The 23,073-nt window shown below is 48.6% G+C and overlaps 1 protein-coding gene across 1 annotated transcript in view; it reads right to left on the minus strand.

Annotated features, from left to right (window-relative positions):
• ADAMTSL3 (ADAMTS like 3) overlaps positions 1-23,073 on the minus strand; it is a 169,324-nt gene that overhangs the window by 52,101 nt on the left and 94,150 nt on the right. The window contains exons 9-15 of the mRNA XM_036278104.1: positions 21,285-21,442; positions 13,673-13,784; positions 11,219-11,357; positions 9,798-9,848; positions 8,913-9,117; positions 5,402-5,549; positions 3,263-3,347 (exon numbers count right to left, since the gene is read on the minus strand). Of these exons, the coding sequence (XP_036133997.1) occupies positions 3,263-3,347; positions 5,402-5,549; positions 8,913-9,117; positions 9,798-9,848; positions 11,219-11,357; positions 13,673-13,784; positions 21,285-21,442 (898 nt within the window). The remainder of the gene's footprint in view (positions 1-3,262; positions 3,348-5,401; positions 5,550-8,912; positions 9,118-9,797; positions 9,849-11,218; positions 11,358-13,672; positions 13,785-21,284; positions 21,443-23,073) is intronic.

Genomic DNA, 23,073 nt, shown 5'->3' on the forward strand with positions numbered 1-23,073 from the left:
ACTTAGGTGCTTACAGTGCCTCGTTTCATAAATGTGAGTGGCCACAGCCCTCTCCTCAAGGGGCAATGCTGTGCTAAGTAATGTCAGAAGATGCCGCTGGGATGTTTGCTGAAGACGCAGTTACAAAGCTTAATGTTTAAATTCTCGAAAGATGAGGCTGTCAGGGTCGCTCAGAGTCATCCAACCTTCCTGCCCCAGACAAGGAAGGCATCATTCACTACGGTCGTCCCCATGGTACGTCCCAATCAGCACAAATGAAACTCCGCTGCTACACAGGAGCCTAATGAAGACACAGCGGTTATCCTGGCTCCCAACCCCCGCGTTTGATAACCAGAGTCAGGAACTTTCAGGAAGTAAGTTGGGAAGAAAGCTATGTCCGTGTACTCATTTCAAAAATGGAAAAGTCAATAGACACAGCATCATGAACGATGTGTAGGATTAAAAAAATGTAAGTTTGAGAAGTGTAAGTTGAGCTTTTTCCTCCTATCCTAAGAAGCCTAAAACACCAATCAGAAAGAATATATGGACCCCTATGTTCACAGCAGCACTATTTACAATAGCTAAGATCTGGAAAACACCCCAAGTGTCCATCAGTAGATGAGTGGATAAAACAGCTGTGGTACATGTACACAATGGAGTACTATGCAGCTGTAAGAAAGAAAGATCTCATATCTTTTGAGACAACATGCAGGGACCTGGAGAGTATTAGACTGAGCAAAATAAGCCAATCAGAGAAAGACAAATATCACATGATCTCACTTATTTGAGGAATAGAATGAACAAAATAAGGTGATGAACAATACAGACCAAGAGACATAAAAGTAGGGTACAGACTGACAAACCTCAGAGGAGGGAGTGGAGGGGGAGGGAAGAGATAAACCACAGAACTTAATGCCTGTATGCGTAACCAATGGACATAGACAACCATGCTGGGTAGGGGGCAGGATTAGGAGGAGGGTGTCAATGGGGAAAAAAAGAGAAACATCTGTTAACAAAAATAAATTAATAAAAAATAGAATCAGGAAAAAAAAGATTTTCCTCTAAGATCTGCTTACTTTTCTAGCAGCCTCCCTGCTGCGTGGTAACCCCCCTGCCGCACACTCAGTGCCTCAGCATCGAGGCGTGACCACATGGACCTGCAGCCCCAAACACCTGACAAGTGTGCGCCCCGGAACCTCAGGTCCCGGACCCTCTCTCCTCAGAAGCCACGCCTGACCCCTACACCTCACCGTATCATAGGATATTTGCTACCTTCTCTGTCTCCCCCACGAAACCATCCTCAGGATGGATGAGACGTGAATCGGGTCACCCGACACAAAACCAGAGCTCTCTCCAGTATCGCCTGCCAGAGAGTCACGGTCTGCCACCGACTAGCTCGACGGGTCGGACGACGTCTTAATCTTTCTGCGCCTGGGTTTCCTCCTCCCCAAAATGAGGATAATAACGGTGCCTCCTCGGGGGGTCCTCGTAAGAATTCAGCGAGTAGAACATGGTCTGCCACAGAAGAAGGTCTCCCTGTCGGTGGATATTCCGGTGCCAGCAAACTGACTCCTGAAATGCCACCTGGCCTGATTTGAGCCAGTACGGTTTCTGCACACGGAGACGCTGAGACAGCAGCGGAGGACATCAGTGCAGGGCTCTCAATCTGTCCTCTCTCCTTGATCTTCGTACGTGGGCGACGAGAGAGGGGCCCTCTCAGAAGAACCCCCCAGAAACAGTGAGGACGCCAGGGAAGAACTTTTAAGACAACGGGGAACCGTATCAACTGTCAACACATTCCACCGTGGAAAGCCAAGGTCAAAACTGCCGTTCCCTTGGCTTAGCGTTAGAAGCTATCATTTTTATTTTCCCAATTAAGAAAGAAAAAAAAAAGCAAGCAAGCACGTCTTTTGAACATCCGCTGCCTGTGTCATTCAGGGCCCGGCCACGGGAAACCACAGCAGCAGAAATATTTATCTTCTGCAGGCGGCTTCGGCAGGCTCCCCCGGGGGGCTGGAGATACGGCTCCGCTCGTCTCTTCCCTCGCTGTCAGCGAGCACGCATCCCCCAACCACGAAGGACGGCGGGGATAAAAGGATGAACTGGAAGCTGAGCTGTGTTGCGGTTTTGCTCGGAAATCGAGGGAATGAACCGTCAGAAGGGGAGGGAGGAAGCTATAAACTTCACACTACACAGCCAGGAACAGGCCAGAGACGGGGTGATGCGGGCAAATGGCTAGAACGCACAGAGAAGACAGGGTGGAGGTAGGAGCGGCGGCCGCTGGCCGGGGATCAGGGGCTGTGGGCTCCGTGACCTGGCCGGGAAGAAGGGGACCCGAACCCACTGTGGCTACATGGTATCGCCCTTTCCAATTCAATAAAATGAACAGTATTTTCTACATAGTGGTGAGAGCATATGGTTATTTATCTTTCTCTGATTGGTTTATTTCCTTAGCATAATACTGTCCAGGTCCAACCACCTGTTACAAAGGGTAAGAGATCTTTCTTTTTTACAGATGCATAGTACTCCAATGTGTAAATGTACCACAGCTTTTTAAGCCACTCATCTGTTCATGGGCACTTGGGATCGTGGCACCTTTGATTCCTTGCTCTTTCGGTCCCTACACCTCTGCCTCCGGAATGTTTCTTTCATTTGCTCTTAATTCTGAATTTCCCCTGATAACATTTCAACCCAGACTTCCCAAATCATATGAGATTGGAAGCCATTGGATTTTTGACTTGGAATGGACCCGGGAGAGATTAAATCCAACCTGAAAAATGACACACAGAACAAAGAGAGACTTGTCTAAGGTCACATGGTCAAAAGCGGCGGTTCCAGGCCCCAAACCCAGGGGCACGATGTTCTTCCCACCGCGCCGCACCACAGTCGCTCTGGGTTACCGCCTTAGAGTCCTCTGGGCCACCCTGAAACATTTCAGTGTGATTGTTTTCATAGAGACGGGCCGGGGCCTAACCACCGAGTGTGACTGTTTCATGCTACAGGGTCCTTGGTCAAGTTGTGTGTTCACTAGATGTAGGAAGTATCCTACACTGTAACAGACCCCTGTAACTGTAACAGCTCTGAGTTCAACGACCTGTGCTCTTGTGAGCTTCTCGCAGACACTGCCGAAGCCGGGCTGCCGGATGGTGACATGGAGGACTCCAGCCAGCTCAGACTTCTCGAGTCTGCAAAGCCGGTCACTTGGATTTGAAAGGACGAAAATCACATATATCATGGTAGCGGGCTATGCCCCCATCACTCCCCCAAAAGGGCCTGGACTCACGTTGGTTCTTCTGTTGCTGTTCTGGTCTCTTCTAGTTCACGAGCTTGTTTCAGCCAAGGGAGTTTCGCTTCCACCGGACTTTTTTCTAAGAGAAAAGGAACACGAGAAGCTGAATGAGCGTGAAGCGTTAAGGAGCTGGATATGCGATTGTTACTTGTTGAAGACTTCATCAGTGAGGCTGAGTCCTTTGGTTTCTGGACGGAACCAGAAATTGCCATTGTCGATTTTTTTAAAAATATGCTTTCATGGATTGTTTTTAAAGAGAAACATCGATGTGCGAGAGAAACACCGATTGGCTGCCTCCTGCACGCCCCCTACTGGGGATCGACCCCACAACCCAGGCATGTGCCCTGACCGGGAATCGAACTGGGACCTCTCAGTCCATGGGACAATGCTCCATCCACTGAGCCACACCGGCTGGGCTGTCTTCAATTTTTTGAATTAACACGATCAAAAGGCAACCAAAAGGTCCCCTGGCGCGGTTGATACATGCTCCAATTTAACCCCAAAATGCCTTTTATCCATTAATGCCAACGTGTTGTTGACATGGCAAAGCTCTCCCCTCAACCACGACAGCTTGCTGGCCTCGACCGCAGACCCTTTTTTGCCCCTTGAATGAAGAATTTAGTAGAGACATACAACTAACACAGACGTTGAGAATCCTGGGAGCAGAGCCTATGCTGTAGCTTCTTCTGCAGCTGTTGCCATGGTTGGGGAGACCACTGTGACTCACAGCCCCCATGGGGGAAGGCTGGTGCCCCTTTCTGTCCCCTGAGGCCTCCTGAGACGTAAGGAGGAAACAATCTAGTCATGAAGTGAGAAGGAAAGTGACATGGGCCACTTCCGGGAACTCAGACCCCAACAAAGTGGCCACGGAGATACCATGGAGTGAAGGAAGGAGAAAGACTTCCCTGAGCAAGGTGTACAGGTCTTTGTCCCTCACCTGGCAACCAGGGACTTTTCTGGGGCACAGATGTCATCCAATAAATACCTGGTTCACTACAAGGATAATTAACGCAGAAATGATGAAGGAGAATTTTACCATCCTCTCTAAATGTACCTGGGAAGATTCCTTGGCACTAACAGGTGGGGCCGAGTCTAACACCTGGCACTAACAGGTGGGGCTGAGTCTAACACCTGGCACTAACAGGTGGGGCTGAGGCTAACACCTGGCACTAACAGGTGGGGCTGAGGCTAACACCTGGCACTAACAGGTGGGGCTGAGGCTAACACCTGGCACTAACAGGTGGGGCTGAGGCTAACACCTGGCACTAACAGGTGGGGCTGAGGCTAACACCTGGCACTAACAGGTGGGACTGAGGCTAACACCTGGCACTAACAGGTGGGACTGAGGCTAACACCTGGCACTAACAGGTGGGGCTGAGTCTAACACCTGCACTAACAGGTGGGGATAGGCCTTTTCCATTCCCAGACAGGAGGGAGGTCTGTGTCTTGAGGGCTGGGATACCTTACTGGTGTATAGGGAAACAGGCAGCCATGGACAGAGAGGAACACCTATCCGAGAGGTGATGTCAAGAGGTTCTACCCATGGATGCTGCCCATTTCGGCCAGTTCATGCGGAACAAATGGGAACCACCAGAGGAATTCTAAGCCTGTCTGTAGATCCAGACCAGGAACAGAAAGACTTCATGAGATGCGGGCTCCTGCGTGGGTCTCCTTGTGAACGGGGGTCTTCATTCACTCGGCGGTAGGCAACGGGACACACTCTGGTGACGACGGCATTCCTCCCTCAAGAAATGTCCCCTCCAGGGGAAGGCATGGCAAATACCGGGAGAGAAGAAGGATGAGGACCTTGGGGGAGTCTTCATGCTCCTCCCCCCTTCATCCTCTTTCCCCTTTTCTTCAAGGCAGAGACTGCATCGGGTTATTTTATATCCACTGAGAGATGTTAGTAGAAGCCTCGCCTGAGAGGAACCCCTCAACAAGAGCTCGAGACCCCACCCCCACCCCCAGATCCATTAAACCCAGAGGTTCAACTTCTCTGTCTAGGTCTACTGTAATCTGTGAGTAAAACAATTTCATGAGAAAGCTGGTAAACAGAAACATAAACGCCGCAACACTGGAACGCGGGCTGGGGAGCACCCTCCGACTTAACCTTAAAGCGCCGCGCACACCCACCTTTTGGTTTGTAACACGGGACCGGGATGATGCACTCCTCTTTGATGTGTAGCTTCAGCTGCGGATTGCAGCCGCCCACGTGCTGTCCCCGATGGTTGATACACAGCACGACCCGGTAGCGCAGCCCCCGGCCACACGTCACCGTGCACTTCAGAGAGGAAGAGAGAAGCCAGTGAAACTCCTGTTCACGCGGAGACCCGCAAAGGGACCCGCATCGCGTGCAAAGGAGACGCCGCTGGTGGACACGGATGTTAAACATGGAGGATGCAGGAAATATTGAGAAACCCTGAAATCTTTCTGTTCAAATATGAAAGAACTGCAGTTTTCTCAAATTCGATGAAAATGTTACATGACAGTCTCCAAAACAGTTCGTGAAGATGGAAGAAACGTTTCTGAACTATCTATTTAAAAGAACAAATCTGATCGACCACACCAGAGCACTTTCTCTTCTGTCTGTAGAAATCAATCGTTCAAAGCTATTGTCACAAGGAGAGTAGGTCATCAAAGAGTAGATAGCTGAAAAATTTAGGAAAAAAATGCTAATGGTATAGCAAGCAGTTAAAATGAATAAAACATTATGCTTTGTTTTCTGAACACATATGAAATGTGTGTTGTCGGTTTTTTTTGCTGACTTATTTATTTTCCATTTAGAAGGTACTTCCAATTACAAATGTAGTATTTGCATGTTGCGAAAATCTCACCTGTCTTTTCAATGTATCTACATGTCAGTGAGTACATATTTGTGCATGTATGGTTTTGTTTTTTTTTTTAATTCTGTTGATCCTCACCCAAGGACATTTTTCCACTGATTTTTAGTTATACTGGAAGGGGCAGGGGAGAAAGAAAAACATCGATGTGAGAAAGACACATCGATTGACTGCCTCCCGCACAACCCTGAGCAGGGTTGGGGACTGAACCTGCAACTCAGGTATGTGCCCTTGACCGGAATCGAACCTGAGACCCTTTGGTTCTCAGACCGATGTTCTGACTGCTGAGCCTCACCAGCCAGGGCATGCATGTATGTTTTTATAAAAAATTAATAGACTTAATTTTTAGGACTATTTTAGGTTTTCAGACAAAATGAGCAGATAGTACAAAGCTCCTCTTCGCCTCCCTACACATTTCCCTGTTAACACCTTGCTTTCGTGTGGTGGTGTTATCACCACTGATGGACCAAAACGACGGGTACATTTATGAGCTGAAGTCCAGGGTGCATATTAGGGTTATTGTCAGCTTTTAAAAATCTATAATTTCTCGTCTTATTCTAAAAGCACATTCACTTAGATACCCAATATTTGTGTTTCCTATTCCTTTTTCTTGAAGAGTCGCCACCGAACTGTGTAAGCGTCAGGCCTCGGTAATTCTGCATCCACCCCTGGGGGAGGCAGAGTCCCCGGCCCCTGGTTACAGAGCAGCCGCTGTCCTGCGGGTGGGCCTCACTAACCCGCCCCCCACACTTATGGATCATTAGCTTCATTCCCATTTCACAGATGAACAGACAGCCCGCGCCCTAAGGACCTTGCTCAAGGTCACACGGTTCCTAAGAGGCAGAGTGCTTCCATCCCAGAAATTCCTGTTGCCGAAACCATGGCTTCGCCGTCCGCCGCTTCATAAAGCTCACAGATTCTGTCCTCAATCCGTGATGCCATCTGCATCATCACAGGTGCATTTCGGAGGCTACAGGGGCCTCTTCCGGTACAACACCGCCAAGAAGAGCAGAAGCCTCTGCTACTTCCTCAGGCCACTCGGATGGTGACAAAAGTTCTGCAAAAATGGAGTGACCTTTGAGATTAGGTCCTATTCCTGGGAAACTGACTCGTCTACCCACATTTATCAAATCTGAAATATATATGATCTTGAGAGGGGATTTTACATTGGCCAAGAAAAAAGAAATTCCGCCCAAAGAGAAAGAAAACAATATGGTTCTAAGGTATCGCTTGACCGGAACCAGCCAACCCAGAGGACTGGGAACGTGCACACTGACCCGTGACGCTGTCCGTGTTTACATTCCCTGACCTCCCCTTCGGAGCCGAGCGTAGCCGCAATGAGAGCAGAGTCTCATCACTGCGAAGACACTTGATTTTCTGAGAACAAATGGAGCGTGCAGAGCCAAGGAAGGCGATGAGCTGAGGTGGCTAATGATTCGTTGTGTTGCTATTACAGGTGATGAGTCACTGGTGGCATTTTAGGGGGGAGGGCGTGATATCACAGCTGTAAAGCCAACAAAAAACGTATGGACACCACCTCTGGGCTGAAAACAGGCTCCGCAGGTTGTAGAAGTGATGCTCATTTTTGATGATCCATCAGGGGGTGCTTTCCGGCACGTAACTCAGCAGTTCAAAGAAACGACCTTGCTCTCATAACACCCTTCCAGCTCAGTCTACTGACATGAACACGTTGCCCCGGGGCGTACACGTAGAACGAAACAAAACGAGAAATCAACAGTAAAATGAGAAGAATGAGATTATTGCAACTCCACATCTCATTCTGTACTAAGGCCCACGCATCATCAGGAAAGACTGATTCCAGATGAAAATGTAACAGTTTATGTGTAATAATTATTTACCAATTTTGAAATATATTCGTGTTTTTTAGTCTGTAGTAAAATAAAGTATAATAATAACTTAATCCAGGGTCACAGGAAATTAAAAAGTAATTTCTTTTCTTGGGGAAAAGTAGAATAGTGTATTAATAAAAGACTTCAGCTTGACCGGCATGGCTCAGTTGATTGAGCGCTGTCCTGTGTCCCACGAGCGCTGTCCCATGTCCCATGACCAGCTTGGATTCCTGGTCAAGTCCCATGCCCAGGTTCCGGGCTCCATCCCCAGGGGGAGGTGTGCAGGAGGCGGCCCATCAATGTCTTTCTCTCTCTCCTTCTTCTTTCCTCTCTCTCTAAAAATCAATAAAAACATATTCAAAAAAATAAAAGTCTTTGAAGCATAAAAGTTCATAATATTAGGATAAATATATGGGAAGACAGTGAATTAAAACTGCGTTCAAGGGGGGACATGCAAAATACCCAAATTCCTCGAGAAGAACTTGTTCACGTTTTCTAAAGCAAGGATGGCAAGAACAGAAATCATCGTAGCATTTACACTCTCGTGGACACATTTTATAAAATGCTTTCACGCATTATTTTAAAATGTCAGCATTCACAACATGCTAGACATGACCTATTCTGACGTTATTTAAACTGGTGACAGAAGAGTACCCAAAGAACGTACATCCATATAGACACAGACAATGGGGTGGTGGAGGCCTGGGGCGGGGCAGGAATCAGGTAGAGGGGGCAATGTGGGGGGGAAGGGGGACATCTGAAATACTCTCAACAGTAAAGACAAATAAACTTGTGCTGGACATAATTTTAGATGTCAATCTAAACATATGTGAAAGGGCATGTCCTTTTCCAAACCTCTTTCAGGGGGAAAGTGAACCAGAAAGAACCAATAACCCGCAGCAGACACTGACGGAAGGCAGGGATGTCACGAAGGGCGGCCATGGTCCCGTCTACCTGAGACCAATCCATGGCGATCCACTTGGGGCAGTCGAAGAGATTGCAGGTCTGCACGACCTTGGGCTTGGGGGCGTACATGCACTTCCACTGGTCCACCTGCAGGATCTCCCCGTGCAGGGACTCCTCCACACACACGAAGCTACGCCTCTGGATCCCGCCTCCACAGGACACCGAACACGCCGTCCAAGGGTTATGTTCCCAGCTCAAAAGCAAACAAAGGAAGACACATTATTATTATTATTTGTTTATCTTGGCTGCCGGCAGGTTTGTTTCAAGTTTGCAAGTCTGGTTGTAAGAATGTAACAGTTCTGGTTGTAAGAATGTAACAGTTCTGGTTGTAAGAATATAACAGTTCTGGTTCAGCTCAAAGAGCACGGGACACGGAAAGATAAGACTTTCGTCTTAACCGCTACACACAACCTACAGTCAGAGGGACCAACGCCTCTGACCCCAGGGGGAGCAATCCACCTGCCCGGGTCACCCCTGACAGGGTGAGGTGAGGGTCAAAGTCATTCAACAGAGTGTGAAGGCATCTTTCAACCGTCTCCCAACTGTAAAATACTAAAGGACGATACTACTAGAGAGTCACAGAGGCTCAAAGTCAGAAAGGACCGTACTAGTCCTTTAGGTGGGAAAGCGGATCCACATTTCTGATCCCTTGCGAGGTGTGAGCCCCCCACCCCGTAACAACCAGGCAGGCAGGTGATGGCAAACGTCAGGTGGGAGGAGACTGCTCCACCCAGTACTGCACTGACGTGTTTCCCTCCGCGCTCTGTGCAGGGTCAGCTCCCTATCCCTCTGCTGGTTAAAGCTCTGCTACAGGTACAACCATTGCTGGCAGACAACGTGGATTAAGTTACCAAAAGTAACACCATTACTCACCGAGGTAGAGGTTGGAAGTGGTCGTAGGGCATGATCTCTTTAAATCCATCACTACAAAGGAAACCATTGTGACAGTATCATTTCTAAATCCACGAACACATTTGTTAACTTGACTGATTCCAAGCTGACATCCCCAAAGACGAATCTCTTTCGAATTCAAAGTAAGTATGCCAAGTGCCGTGAACTATTCCCCCAAATTCGGCCACCACCTCCTTCGTTTCCAGAAACGCCTCTGACATACACCATCTCCAGCTTCACACGGGAACACAGGAGAGGAAGCCGCTCACATGTATCAATCAAAGGAGAAAATTTCTCCTGATTTGGCTCAATCTATGTATTCCTTTTCATCATCTACAATGGTTATCCTGATAAAGTATACTGATGGTCCTAACACTGTCATATAAGTAGGTCTTCAGGAAAACCATTTTATTTCACAGAATCGGGCCCTTGCAAAGGTCTCTATTAATAACCATGGGATTACAGGAAATGGGCAGGTTGGGGATAGGAAATGAAATTCACCTAGAACGCTTCCCTTTCCACGGGCACACCTCCGCCTCGGCCAGCTGGCAGGGACCGGGGGGATTCTGGGACTCGATACTGCGCTGTTATTTTAAGATACTGTAGCAAGTCCAGGAAACGCCCCAGGGCGATCCAAGTCAGCAGGTACTAAATTATGCAACAGCAGAGCTTCCACACAGCGTCTCCGCTCTGGGACGGACACATCTGCCCTCCCAGCACAACGCATCATTTATCCTGAATGTAATGCGAACACTTTCAGAAGCCCAAACGTGGGCATGGGCGACCCCGTTTAGAAACTAAAACAGCCCTGGCCAGTTTGGCTCAGCGGTTAGAGCGTCCGCCTGCGGTCCGGAGAGACCCGGGTTCGGTTCCCGCTAAGGGCATGTACCTCGGTTGCAGTTTGTCCCCGGCCCTGGTTGGTCGTGCGGGTGGCAGCCACTCGATGTGTCCCTTCACATCGATGTTTCCCTCTCTCTCTCTTCCTCTCTCTCCCTCCCACTCTGTCTGTACAAAAAATGGAAAAAATGTCCTCGGGTGAGGATTAAAAAATAAATAAATAAATAAATAAATAAATAAAAACTAAAACAGTGGGTTAAAGACACTCATGACTGGCAGATGGACCAGACACGGCGTTTGGGTAAAGAGACCTTAAATACTGTGGATGCAGATGCTCAGAGAGGTTCGTTATAAAGGCTGAAACATCCCAGCCCCAGGGCACAGCCCACGTGGCAACCAAGAGCGCAGACGGCAGCATCCGGTACAGCTAACTCCTACCGACCGGGCCACCCACGCCGACACAGGGAGCTGCCCCCAGGGCGCGTTCACGGCGGACACGTGCGGGGTCGTCTGCGGCAGGTGGTTTCTTTCGCGTCAAAGGAAAGAGAGCGGACAGTGACGCCCACCTGGACGGACAAGGGTCCATGCTGCACTCTTTCAGTTTGGGCTTGGGTTTGACGTTTTCGGGGTAGTAGTGGCAGTAATGGTCAGGGACCACCCTCTTCAAGCGTGTGTCCACACATTCGGCCGAGTTGAGCTGGTAACCTGACACGGGAGAAAAGGACAGTCTGAGAGATGCACCTGCTTTTCTCTACCTGAATGTTTTCGGTCCCCACACAGCACCGTTTCTCCCGCTTCAAGAAACTGAGCTCAGTGATGCTCAACCCTGGCTGTGTGACAGAACCACGTGGGCTCATGACTACACACAGATACCCGAATCCCTTCACAGTCCCAGTAAGTCAGAAACACGATGGCTGGGTCCAGGAATCAGTTTGTTGTTGTTGTTGTTGTTGTTTTTAATTCTCAGGTTCTTCTAAAATGACTAAAAGATTGAGAATGACGACATGAACGGCTTCTGATAGTCTTAGCTATTATAACTAAAAAGTTACCATAGTCTCCTTTTTAAAAAAATGCTTGGCCCTGGCTGGTTTGGCTCAGTGGTTAGAGCGTCGGCCCACAGACCAGAGGGTCCCGGGTTCGGTTCCCGCTAAGGGCACGTGCCTCGGTTGCAGTTTGTCCCCGGTCCCGGTTGGGGTGGTGTGGGTGGCAGCCAGTCGATGTGTCTCTCTCACATCGATGTTTCTCTCTCTCTCTTCCTCCCTCTCTCCCTCCCGCTCTATCTGAAGATAAATGCTAAAATGTCCTCGGGTGAGGATAAAAAAAATAATAAAGAAAAATGCTTGGACCTGGGTGTAACAGGTTATTCACTACCCTGAGTTCGCCGTTATCACAGACATGCACGGGGCCCTCACGTCTCCTTCCATCCCCCCTTTCCCCCCATACCTGCTCCTATTCGGCACCCCCCCCCCCCGAGACCCTACTGAACGTTTACACCCCCTGCAAACGCACTGATCTTAGGTGAGCTTGTCTCGTGCGTGTAACTGTCTTAACTAAACAAGTGATACTGTTTTCCATCTTGTTCTGTTTTCTACTTTCCTCACACAACGTTACATTTCCGAGAGCCTCCTGGCTGGTCTGTGCTCCCGTCTGCTACATGATAGTCCATCACCTGCAGACACCAGTCACTCTTTCGCCGTCCTGGGTACCTCCAGCGCCGGCTGGCTTGTCTAACGGGGAAGAACAAAATCCCTCCCCCTATGTCTCCCTCACCTCACAGCCCTCCAAGGGCAAGGGACTCCTGATTCTGTTCAACACGCTTTGCATCGTCCCTGCGGAAAGCCAGCACCCTACACGGATCGGTGCTGCACCTTTTAAAAACAACTTGCAAAGTGACGCTCTATCTCCTGAAAGATGTGTCCAGGTTTCTTGTCGCTACAGAGTGTCACATTAAGGCTTTTTGTTTGGTGGTTGTTGTTGTTTTTAACAGTAATTTTTTAAAACCAGAGTGAGCTCTCCAAGGACAAGAAAAAAAAAAAAAAAAAGCCCCAAGTTAAATTCTCAGCCTCCGCCAACGGGTCTAAAAGTCTAAAAATACACTCACAGGCCTGGCTGCCGAGAAGAATCTGACTTTCTAAACCACTGGACAGCTTTCTACACGTCCTGGCGCGGATGGAAGTGGAGTGCAGGACAGACTGGTATGCATCATAAAAAGCGAGGTCAAAACCACAAGAACGAAAATCCAAACAGCGTCAATAAAATGTCACTCGGGAGCCAGCATCCGCCAGGAAGTCCGTGACACCCGGTGGCCCTTCTCCAGACCAATCTCAATGGTTCTACACTGATGGCTACAGACAAGCCCAGGAAGGTCCATCCAAGTACTTTGGAGACCAGCGAGCTCATTTTCCCGATTAGCCAAACAAAGAAAAGAAAAAACAAAAATCCCTCCAACACACCATTTGCACAAATCATGCAGATTTGATGACCAATATAATTACATTTCCATAATGCTTTCCTTGTGGGGTGTGCGTGTGTGTGTGTGTGTGTGTGTGTGTGTATTTACCTCCCAAAACAGAAACAGAATGAGACTGTAGCTCCTTTAATCAAACAAAAGCCTTTGCACGGGATGCAAACATACATCGAGAAGGAGACAAGGAACATCCAGGTGTTTATATTTTGAGAGACAATGACTTTCCCTCAACTTTACGGCAGTGCAGACATAACCAAAAGGGAAAGAAATAAGGCAGGCGGCCTTGTTATATTATGAACAAACGTACTGAAATTCCGCCAGTGCTCAAAAATGGGCAGCGATAGTGGGACCCCGGCCAAGGAGCCAACGTCCTCCTCCTGTTCCTACAACTGCCAACCTGTGGTGCGTGGCCTCATATGAGGCCCTGCCCGTCTCCTCGGGTCCAGCAGGGCCAGCTCCCCCCTTCCTACGCCCATTTTCAAGTCAGCTTCGCAAAAGCAAGGTGGGTTTCTCACTCCGCTCCAAATATCCCCGAGCCCAGTCCGAGCCTCACCTCCTCCGCAGGTCACAGTGCAGGGGAAAAAGTCGGTTTGTCGCCACTGATGACTGATGGGCTGGTAGAAGAAGAACTGGACCATGCTGTCCTTGGCCACCGTGAACCTGGTCTGAACAGAGAGAGCTGTGATAACGCGTCTGCAAATAACCGGCTGGCGCTGTCCACACCCCAAAACAAGGCGAATTGCGCGTCGCCGACACAGACGAGCACACCCATGGCAACCAGCTACGGCTCGTGAGGATTTCCCAGGACTTCACGGGGTAGCACTTCCCTTGGACGTATCCTATATGGGGGTTCAGACGAGCTCCCGTCTCCTTGGAGTCATTTCTCCAGGTAATTACAAGCCTGCGAATGAGTGTACCAAAAGGCAGGTGCGCTTTTCTGCGTGTTGGTCCCGCTTCTGTTCTTCCGCCGGATACGTTTGATTTTAACGCCGACAAGAGCAGGAACGGAGGCTTAATCGGGGGTTGCCGACAAGAAGGCACATAAATGGGACGCTCCCATTTTTTGTTTTTAAACCTCACTTGAGGATATGGTTTTATTGATTTGAGAGAGAGAGGAAGGAGGAGAGAGAGAGAGAGAGAGACATCAACGTGAGAGAGAAACATTGGTCGGTTGCCTCCACTATGTGCCCCAACCAGGATCGAACCTGAAACCTTTTGGTGTACAGGATGACGCTGCAACTATCTGAGCCACCCAGCCAGGGTGGGACTCTGACATTTTTTTTTTTTTTTTAATCCTCACCTGAGGATATTTTTCTATTTATTTGCAGATAGAGTGGGAGGAAGATAGAGAGAGAAAGGACAGAGAGAGAAACATCGAGGTGAGAGGGATACATCAACTGGTTGCCTCCCACACGACCCCGACCAGGGCTGGGAAATCGAACCCGCGACTCATTGGTCCGCAGGCTGATGCTCCACCGCTGAGCCAAATCGGCCAGGGCGGGACCCTGACATTTTAAAAAGTAACGTCTTTCAGCAGATACTTGTGAAAACTGCTTCGGAAGGGACAACCGCAGACACCCCAGTGCACCAAGCACAGGGTCACGAGTGAGCATTTCCGGACCTAACTGAAGGGAAGGGACTGAGCCGGAGGCCGGCCGGAGGCCAGTGAACTTCAGGTGGTCTCACCCAAGCAGAAGGTTCCTCCACAGTGTTTTCTTTCCTCCCCCAGAGACTAAACACACGAGCAAACTTCAGGCAAGTCCCCGAATGCCGCACAAAAAGTCAAAGAGCTGGGAAATAAGAGTGAAGCCCACGGAGGTGAGGCCAGGAACACCAGCATCATTGGTTCAAGATGGAGACGGGGCAGTAATCAGAGGGGAGACTGGATTATGCATTTGCTGAGCACCTCCCATACCTTAAAAAGATGAGAGAGCTCCGTTTAAAAATATCCACCAGGCCCTGGCCATTTTGCTCAGCAGTTAGAGCAACAGCCTAGAGACTGGAGAGTCCCGGGTTCGGTTCCCGCTAAGGGCATGTATCTCAGTTGCAGTTTGTCCCCGGCCCCGGTCGGGGTCGTGTCGTGTGGGTGGCAACCACTTGATGTGTCTCTCTCACATCGATGTTTCTCTCTCTCTTCCTCCCTCTCTCCCTCCTGCTCTATCTGAAGATAAATGCAAAAAAATATATATTCATCAGATTCTGAGCAGACATTTAAAAAAATACAACAAGGATAATAAAAAAACATTCTAGAAGTTATCGAAAAGAAAATAAAAGATCACTTAAAAATCAGTATGTCATCAGATTTCTCATTGGCAACATTGAATACAAAAAAAACTCCACAAAATCATACCTAAGGAATCACTGTTCATCTTAATCCTGTAACCACATTAGCCACTAATTGATGATCGATTCATAAATCTATAATCACTCTATGATAAAATTATCAGTTATCAGTGAAATAAAGATATTTTCAGATACAAAATGACTGACACTTTACCCGTCAGAGGCCCTCTCTACAAAAAAAAAAAAAAAGAAAGAAAAAGAAAAAAAATGACGAAAGAATATACTGACCAAGAGCTGATACAAATGCAGAAGAAAGTAGTGAGATGCAAGGAGCGGAAATGATGACATAAATCAGTAAAGCTTATTAGTACATGTAAATAAGGTTTGGCTGACAAAATTAATAGCTCAATGCATTTCTTTCTAAGACAGTATCAGCATTCCAGCCAGATGTGTGGACGGCGGGCGGGGCAGGCTCCGGGCGGGGCAGGAGAGAGCAGAGGTCTGCCCTCACAGTGGCCGAGAACACTTTGAAGGAGTTTTGCTCCTGACCGTGGCAGGATGGCTGTTTCCGAGGAGCCCTTCCAGAAAGCAGTAAAAATGCCGCATAAAATATGTCCAGTCGCGCCTGTGAAGGCATCGGAAAACGAGCATGAGTGAGGCTCTATGGGCCCGAGGTCGCAGACGCAAAGTAAACCAGACAGGTGAGCATGACATCTAGCACCAACGTTCTGCTCGTGGCATTTTCCATTTGGCGAGAGGTGACGGACAGGCTGAGAAGCTGACAGACCTGTCGTCAGACTCACGGGCCAGGGCAGCAAGAACTCGAGCTCCGAACCTGCCAAGGTGCGGGGTGTCCGTCTACCCCCCTGGCTCCCAGCCGGGACCCCGAAAAGCTCCATCCCAGAACAAGAGTGAACTGGAAACAGACCAGTTTCCAATGGGAATAGAGCCCAGCTTCAAATTATTTTCATTCTTTCTTGGATGGAGGAAACTGACTGCCAACCTGTTTTCCAGAAGCAAAATTAATTCGGTCTCAAATGATATCTAGGATCTTGCATCTGCTATATACAACAAAACTTAAAAATAACTAGGTATGCGGCTCAGCCGGTGTGGCTCAGGGGTTGAGCATCAACCCACAGACAAGGAGGTCGCTGGCTCGATTCCGGGTCAGGACACGTGCCCGGGTTGCAGGCTCGATCCCCAGTGTGGGGCGTGCAGGAGGCGGCCGATCAATATATCTTTTTCACACCGACGTTTCTATCTCTTCCTCTCCCTTCCTCTCTCTCTAAAAAATCAATAAAAATATACTTTAAATAAATAAATAATATTTATTATATTAAATAAATAAATAATATACTTTAAATAAATACGAAAAAGGATAAAATTTACCAACAACCAAAAAAGGGGAAGAAACAGACATTATAAACAAAATTACAAGACGTCCAGATATGGGCATGAACGGACGGAAAGTTAAAAAAAAGTGTATGTCGACCACCCCCTCCAACCCTGGCCTCGATTTCATCTCTCATTTCCCTCCTCGCGGGGCCTGGCAACACCTCATTCGATTCCGTGGCCATTAAACTTCAGTGCCTGGGCTGCGCTCTAACCACTGACCCACACCAGCTCGGGCTCGTGGAATTCCTTGAACCTTTTAGCCATAGTGCCCTAGTCTAGCTCCAGACAACAGAGCCCGAGGCCAAGCCATGTGCCCACACATGCATAATCCAGGAGTCAGCAGACCTTGTCCTTCCGGTCATGTCCCTTGTCCCTCAGGTCACGGGAAGGCCCACGGGTGCTCCAGTGTCCGTGGACGTGGCTGTGTTCTTTCCCGGCCAGGGCTGGTGGACGCCTCGGGTGACCTCCCCATTCCACACTCCTCTCGTGCTGCCGGTTGTGTGTGGTGTGGCCAGGACTCCTGCCCCATCCCTGGCCTGGCTTCGAGCCCCTGACCAGTCCCGAGGCCACGTGCTTTAGCGTCCAAGCCAGGACGCTTCTGAGAGAACGGAGGAGCTACTGCTGATGGAGCCGGGGCCACCGGCACACACGGGGTCTTCTCTGAACGAACCAGGGTGTACGGTCCCTCCACCCTTACCCCGCAGCTACAGGGTCACTGTGTCCCCACCTGTCACCCCCTCCGAGGCTGGCCAGCCAAGAGTAACTGGAATCTTCTGGAAACCTTCCACGCCACATAGGAGCTGAGGGAGACTGCACGGACCCGAACCCAGGCCCGACCTGTGACTGAGCACTGCGTGACGCTGGCGCCCAGTGCCTCTCGAGGTGGCTTCCACGGGGGGCCGTGGACGGAGGTGGGCGCCCTCGGAGGATTTTCTCCTTGGGGGCTGAAATGGAGAGGGAAGTCAGTTCCCTTTGAAACCTACTGAATAAGTCAGCTCCCCTGCATGGGGAGCGACGGCCATCACGCACATGCCTCGCTTCCTTCGTCCTGTCCCCTTTTTTTTAATCCTCACCCGAGGGCATTTTTGCATTTGTCTTCAGATAGAGCGGGAGGGAGAGAGGGAGGAAGAGAGAGAGAAACATCAATGTGAGACACATCAAGTGGCCGCCACCCACAAGACCCCAACCGGGGCCGGGGACAAGCTGCAACCAAGGCACATGCCCTTAGCGGGAACCGAACCCAGGACCCTCCGGTCCACGGGCCAACGCTCTAGCCGCTGAGCCAAACCGGCCAGGGCTCCGAGGCTATTTTTAACTATGGCCGGTGGATTTTCCTCTCGGTGAAAATGTACGTCCGTCTTCAGGGAGGAAGTTCTCTTCCTTGGGGTCTGAAAGCTTCCTTTTCATGCCCGTTGTCTGTCTGGTACCATCCTCCCATCCGGAGAGTTTGTGTTTCTGCAGGAAAATGTGTTCTGGCTGCTTTTCCACAGTTTTCTGCGATATGAGCCTCTGTCTTCAGTTTCTCTATGTAAGGATACAGTGCTTGTCAACTGTCCATTTATTCAAAGCCCACGAAATAAGATCTCGTATGAACCGTATGAAGAAGATCCATCCCAATGCACCCACCACTGAGCTAAAATCAGCACGAGGCCAACGGAGCTGGTCTTCCCCTCCCCTGTCCTCCCCTCCCAGGATGACACCAGGTCTCGGTAGACCGGGTGGAAAGAGACACAGTGAAACACGGCTAACCCTCACCTGTGACCCCTCATGCACTCTCAACCTCTCTCCCCCTCAAAGTTGCAGCCAATAGCAGCAACACACAGTGGGCAAGAACGCCAGTGTTCCCAGAAAAAAACACAAAAGTGACCCAGGAAAGAGGTAATTCCTAGAAATGCACATTATTTGGACAGGCTTGTGAGCCGGGAGAAACAACATCAGTCACCCCTGCCTCGCCGCGTGTCCCGGAGCTGCCAGATTCTCGCCCACCACGCACACCGCGTCCACGAATGAGAATGGCTGTGGACGCGGACAGCAGGCTGTGTTTACGTATGAGTCAGACGGTGGCATGTGACACCCTCTTGCGTAAATATATATTTTTAAAAACCTCTTCAGTCGAGAGAGATCAAAAGCTTCTCCAGAAGTTGAAGCCAAAGCCCAGAATTGTTTGCTAAATGTGAGAAAAGCAGAACTTCGACACAGGAAAACAGAAGACGGAGTATAATTCAGACCGGCCAGCACGCTGCCAGAAAGGTATTCTACTGAGAGGCGAGTGCATCACCTGGGCAAGAAGGCACAACCTGCTTTCAAATTGTGCGAGTGGCAGACACCTCCCTTCTCCTGAAAAATTATTCTCTGTATCAGAACATTTTAAGTAAAACTAAGCTCACTTCCCCCCAAAGAACCTATCCCTTCTAAATTAGCCATTTTTGTTTTGTTTTGTTTGTTTGTTTGTTTGTTTTAGTGTTTTCAGTTGGGAGCGTATCCTTCCAAATCTTAAAAAAAAAAAAAAGTAGACATGCACACACATATTTCTGTGTGCGCATGCCCGGGTGAACACACACACGCTTGTAGAAATACATAGTTAACTACCTGAGAGTCAAAACGGAACATACGTAAGCGAGCGTGACAAGCGCAGAATTTATGCGTAACAACAGCCCAGAGAGAAAGAATGACGACGATCACTGTTCCCAAACACCGGTCAGGAGGCTACCACCAAAGAACACTGGGGGGATGCTTCCAGCGTCTGAAAGAGTCATTTAAATGTCCATGAATAGTAAGAAATATCTATAGATGGCAACAAGGCTCATGCCTTTGATGGAGGGGCACACTAGAGAGTGGTGCGGACCACGGCAAAGGGGAAAAGGTGTCCTGAGAGGGTAGCTGTTCCCCAGCGGCACCGTGCGGGCCAAGGGTCAGACCTCCCCACTCTTAAAAAGCAGCAGAAATAACTGGCATTTGTACGTAAAAAAAAATCTCTTGGTTTTTACATGTTGACCATTTACAATCCCAAGTTTCAAAACAACACACCACAGTGGAGACGCGACGGCCTGCCTTCGGGGCCGGGACACCAGCCTGTAACTGTTCTCCAAGTCCATCCGCACGGCTGCCGCCGCACCACGTCCCAAGGAACAGGCCCTGACGGATTAATGTGTGCAACAGACGACTCTTCCGATGGCACTGTGCCTTTTCCTAGGCAAGGACACCCCTCGCTGTCAGGGTCATTGTCCTTTTCTTTTTCGGGTTTCTATTTTGGAATGAGTTTTTGAGAAGGGATAGAACAGAAGCCCCCACCGAAATGCCTTTTTCTTTTCAACTGTGAGGTAGTTGCGATTTTATCAGAAGAATTTCATACTGTGTCGCTTGGGGAATATGCTGGCCACTACGTTTTATATCCTGTGAATGAGGATATGAAAAGGTTCCAGATTTACCCGGAGAGGAGACACAGGTGCGTGGTTAAGGGAAGAAGAGTTCTTCAGAGGTACCTGCAGCAGGTGCCCAGACAAGTGCCCAGCACTGCCCGGGCATCCCTTGGGCAAATGAAAGGGCAGAAAAAGCCTCTGTCTTCTCTGCTCTGTGAGAACACACGCGATAACGCAGAACCGGTTGAGGACGAGGAGCCTTTCACCATTGGCCCCCAAGCCCCTCCTGGGGCTTTGCAACTGGACACGGTCTCCTGAGGCTGTGAACACAAACCGCCTCTCGCGCCCAGAAGTTCCTTTTCTTCAACTGTTGACCGCGCACGCGTTAACTCGCGTTTGCACCTGCATGAGCTATTTCGATTTCTGAGACTCAGGGTAATATAGGTTTATTGTATTTGTGAGTCTCTGCCCTGAGGGTCGAAGTTTGAAAACCAACACATCCTTCTATGTTCTTGAAGTAGCTGGGGAATGGGTATCTGCTGGCTCACACGAGTGCGCTCAGAACCTAACACTTCTGGTCCTTCTGAAAGCGCTCCTGACACTGTTCACCTGTTAGCCTTTCAGGGCAACTAAAAGACCACGTTTTAGAAAAAATAACCAGGGGTATAAAAACAAAATCCAACTAGAACGTGTAAAGTGTGTGTTTCAAAAGCCGACTGCAAAACAGTACACCGCACCAAAAAAATTGCTAAAATATATAACATGTATAAAATATGTAGCAGATATGTACACAGTTTCATGGAAATCCTTTATGTGTAAATAAAGCACATGAAGTTTATTGAGATTGTTTCACTTTCCTACGCAATTACGAAAAAATAGCCGGTGACATGAGAGAACTTCTGTGTAAAATTGCCGGTCAATGACGTGTTAACTATTGGGGATCAGGGGCAGAAACGCAAGAGAGATGAACAATTTTTTTTTTTTTGGAATTACCACCGTGATGGAAATAAGAAGGAAACACTCTGCGTAAAAACAGTCATCGGTGACTTCCTGCTGAACACACTTACTGTTAAAATCCAAGATGTGCCGAGCTTCAAGGCCCACGGTTTACGAAGAGGACTGTCCTACCTTGAAGATGAAATCAGCCATCAGGGGCCCGGGGATCTTGAAGTTCTGCCTCTCCGGGCCTTGCTGAAACTCCACGGTCGTGTTTTCTATGACGAAAACGCCGGGGCTGCTGAAGATGTGTTCTCCTTTGTTTCCTTGAAGCGTTTTTGATTCGATAACTAAAATTTAAAAATAAAATGTAAAGGAGAGCACTGCCTTTCTGAGTTAAATTATTATAGGACATGCTATCAGTTTCAGGGGTACGACATAATGGTTCGATTATTTGTATCTACTGTGAAATGATCACCACCGTAAGTCCAGTTAACATCCTCCACCTCACATAGTTTTAATTTTTTCTTAAAATAAATTTTTTTGGTTAATCCTCACCCAAGGATATATTTTTCCATTGATTTTTAGAGAAAGTGGAAGGGAGGAAGAGAGAGAAACACGGATGTGAGAGAGACACACTGATTGGCTGCCTCCCGCACGAGCCCCAACTTGGGCCGCGGATCCAACCTGCAACCCAGGTGCGTGCCCTTGACTGGCAGGCAAACCTGCGACCCTGCAGTGCTAGGGTCGACGCTCTAACCACTGAATCACACCGGCCAGGGCATAATTATTTTTCTCGTAGTGAGAACGTCTAAGACTTTCTCTCTTAGCTACTTTCAAATACACAGCGTTGTTAACCGTATACAATAGAGTCACCACGCTGTCCATGACATCCCCGGGACTTATTTATCTTAAAACTGGAAGTCTGTACCTTTGACTCCCTTCACCCACTTCTCCCACCACCCCCTCTCTTGCCTCTAGCAACCAACAATCTGTTCTCGATGAGAGAACTACCTTAAGAGCTTTGTATTCCAGAAAGATGTTTTACTACACACAACAGCATATGATAGCGACACAGTAGCGGTACACCCACTCAGTCCGCAAACGCTGATCCGACATGGGAGACTTCCAGGTGCCCCCCTCAAGGCGCTAACCAGGTGCTGGGTCCAATTAGGTCTATCCAACCCTTTGAAGTCATTTCTGCCACAAGGGAAGGAGAATACGTCTTTTGTATCTATTTTTATGACGCAGCCATTTCTCCAAGTGAAAGTATGTTACTCCTGTTATCCCCCACGCCGAAGATCTTACATCTAGTCTTTTATTTAGACAAAACCATAGTGAATCTTAAATTTGCTTTTAAAAAAACAAACTTTATTTTGAAATAGTAGAGTCATAGGAAGTTACAAAAACAGTAGGAGGTGCTGAGTATCCTTCAGCCAGTTCCACCCAACGGCACACGGCTATCGTGATACGTATGCCACATACGTAACGGTCGTCCCGTGTCCAGACCAGGAAACTGCCCCATGTCACCACATGTCACCACAATCAAAACAGATAAAATATCACTGTCCACTGACAATGCACCCGGTCATCCAAGATCTCTGATGGAGCTGGACAAGGAGATTAATGTTGTGTTCCTGTTTGCTAACACAACGTTCATTCTGCAATTAAGATATAAACCATTTGAGGATTAAAAACAAAATTTAACCTTTTCCATACCCACCGAGTGCATGCTGCAACTCGGTCGCATTCCATGTGATCAAAAGTGGACGTCCTACAGAAAACTGACGGTCGGCAGTTTCGCCAAAATAGCATTTCTGCTGCATCTAAATGATTTCTTTCTTTGCTCTTTTCATTTTGTACATGCCACCAGACTTAGCGGACTTGGTCTGAGGTTGAGAGATGCAATACTTTTTCATTTTTTTAAATTTTTTTTCTTTATTGTTTTGAGAGAGGGAGAGAGAGGTAGAAACATCGATGA

This window comes from Molossus molossus, unplaced genomic scaffold, assembly GCF_014108415.1.
Source record: "Molossus molossus isolate mMolMol1 unplaced genomic scaffold, mMolMol1.p scaffold_m16_p_24, whole genome shotgun sequence".
NCBI classification, from domain to species: domain Eukaryota; kingdom Metazoa; phylum Chordata; class Mammalia; order Chiroptera; family Molossidae; genus Molossus; species Molossus molossus.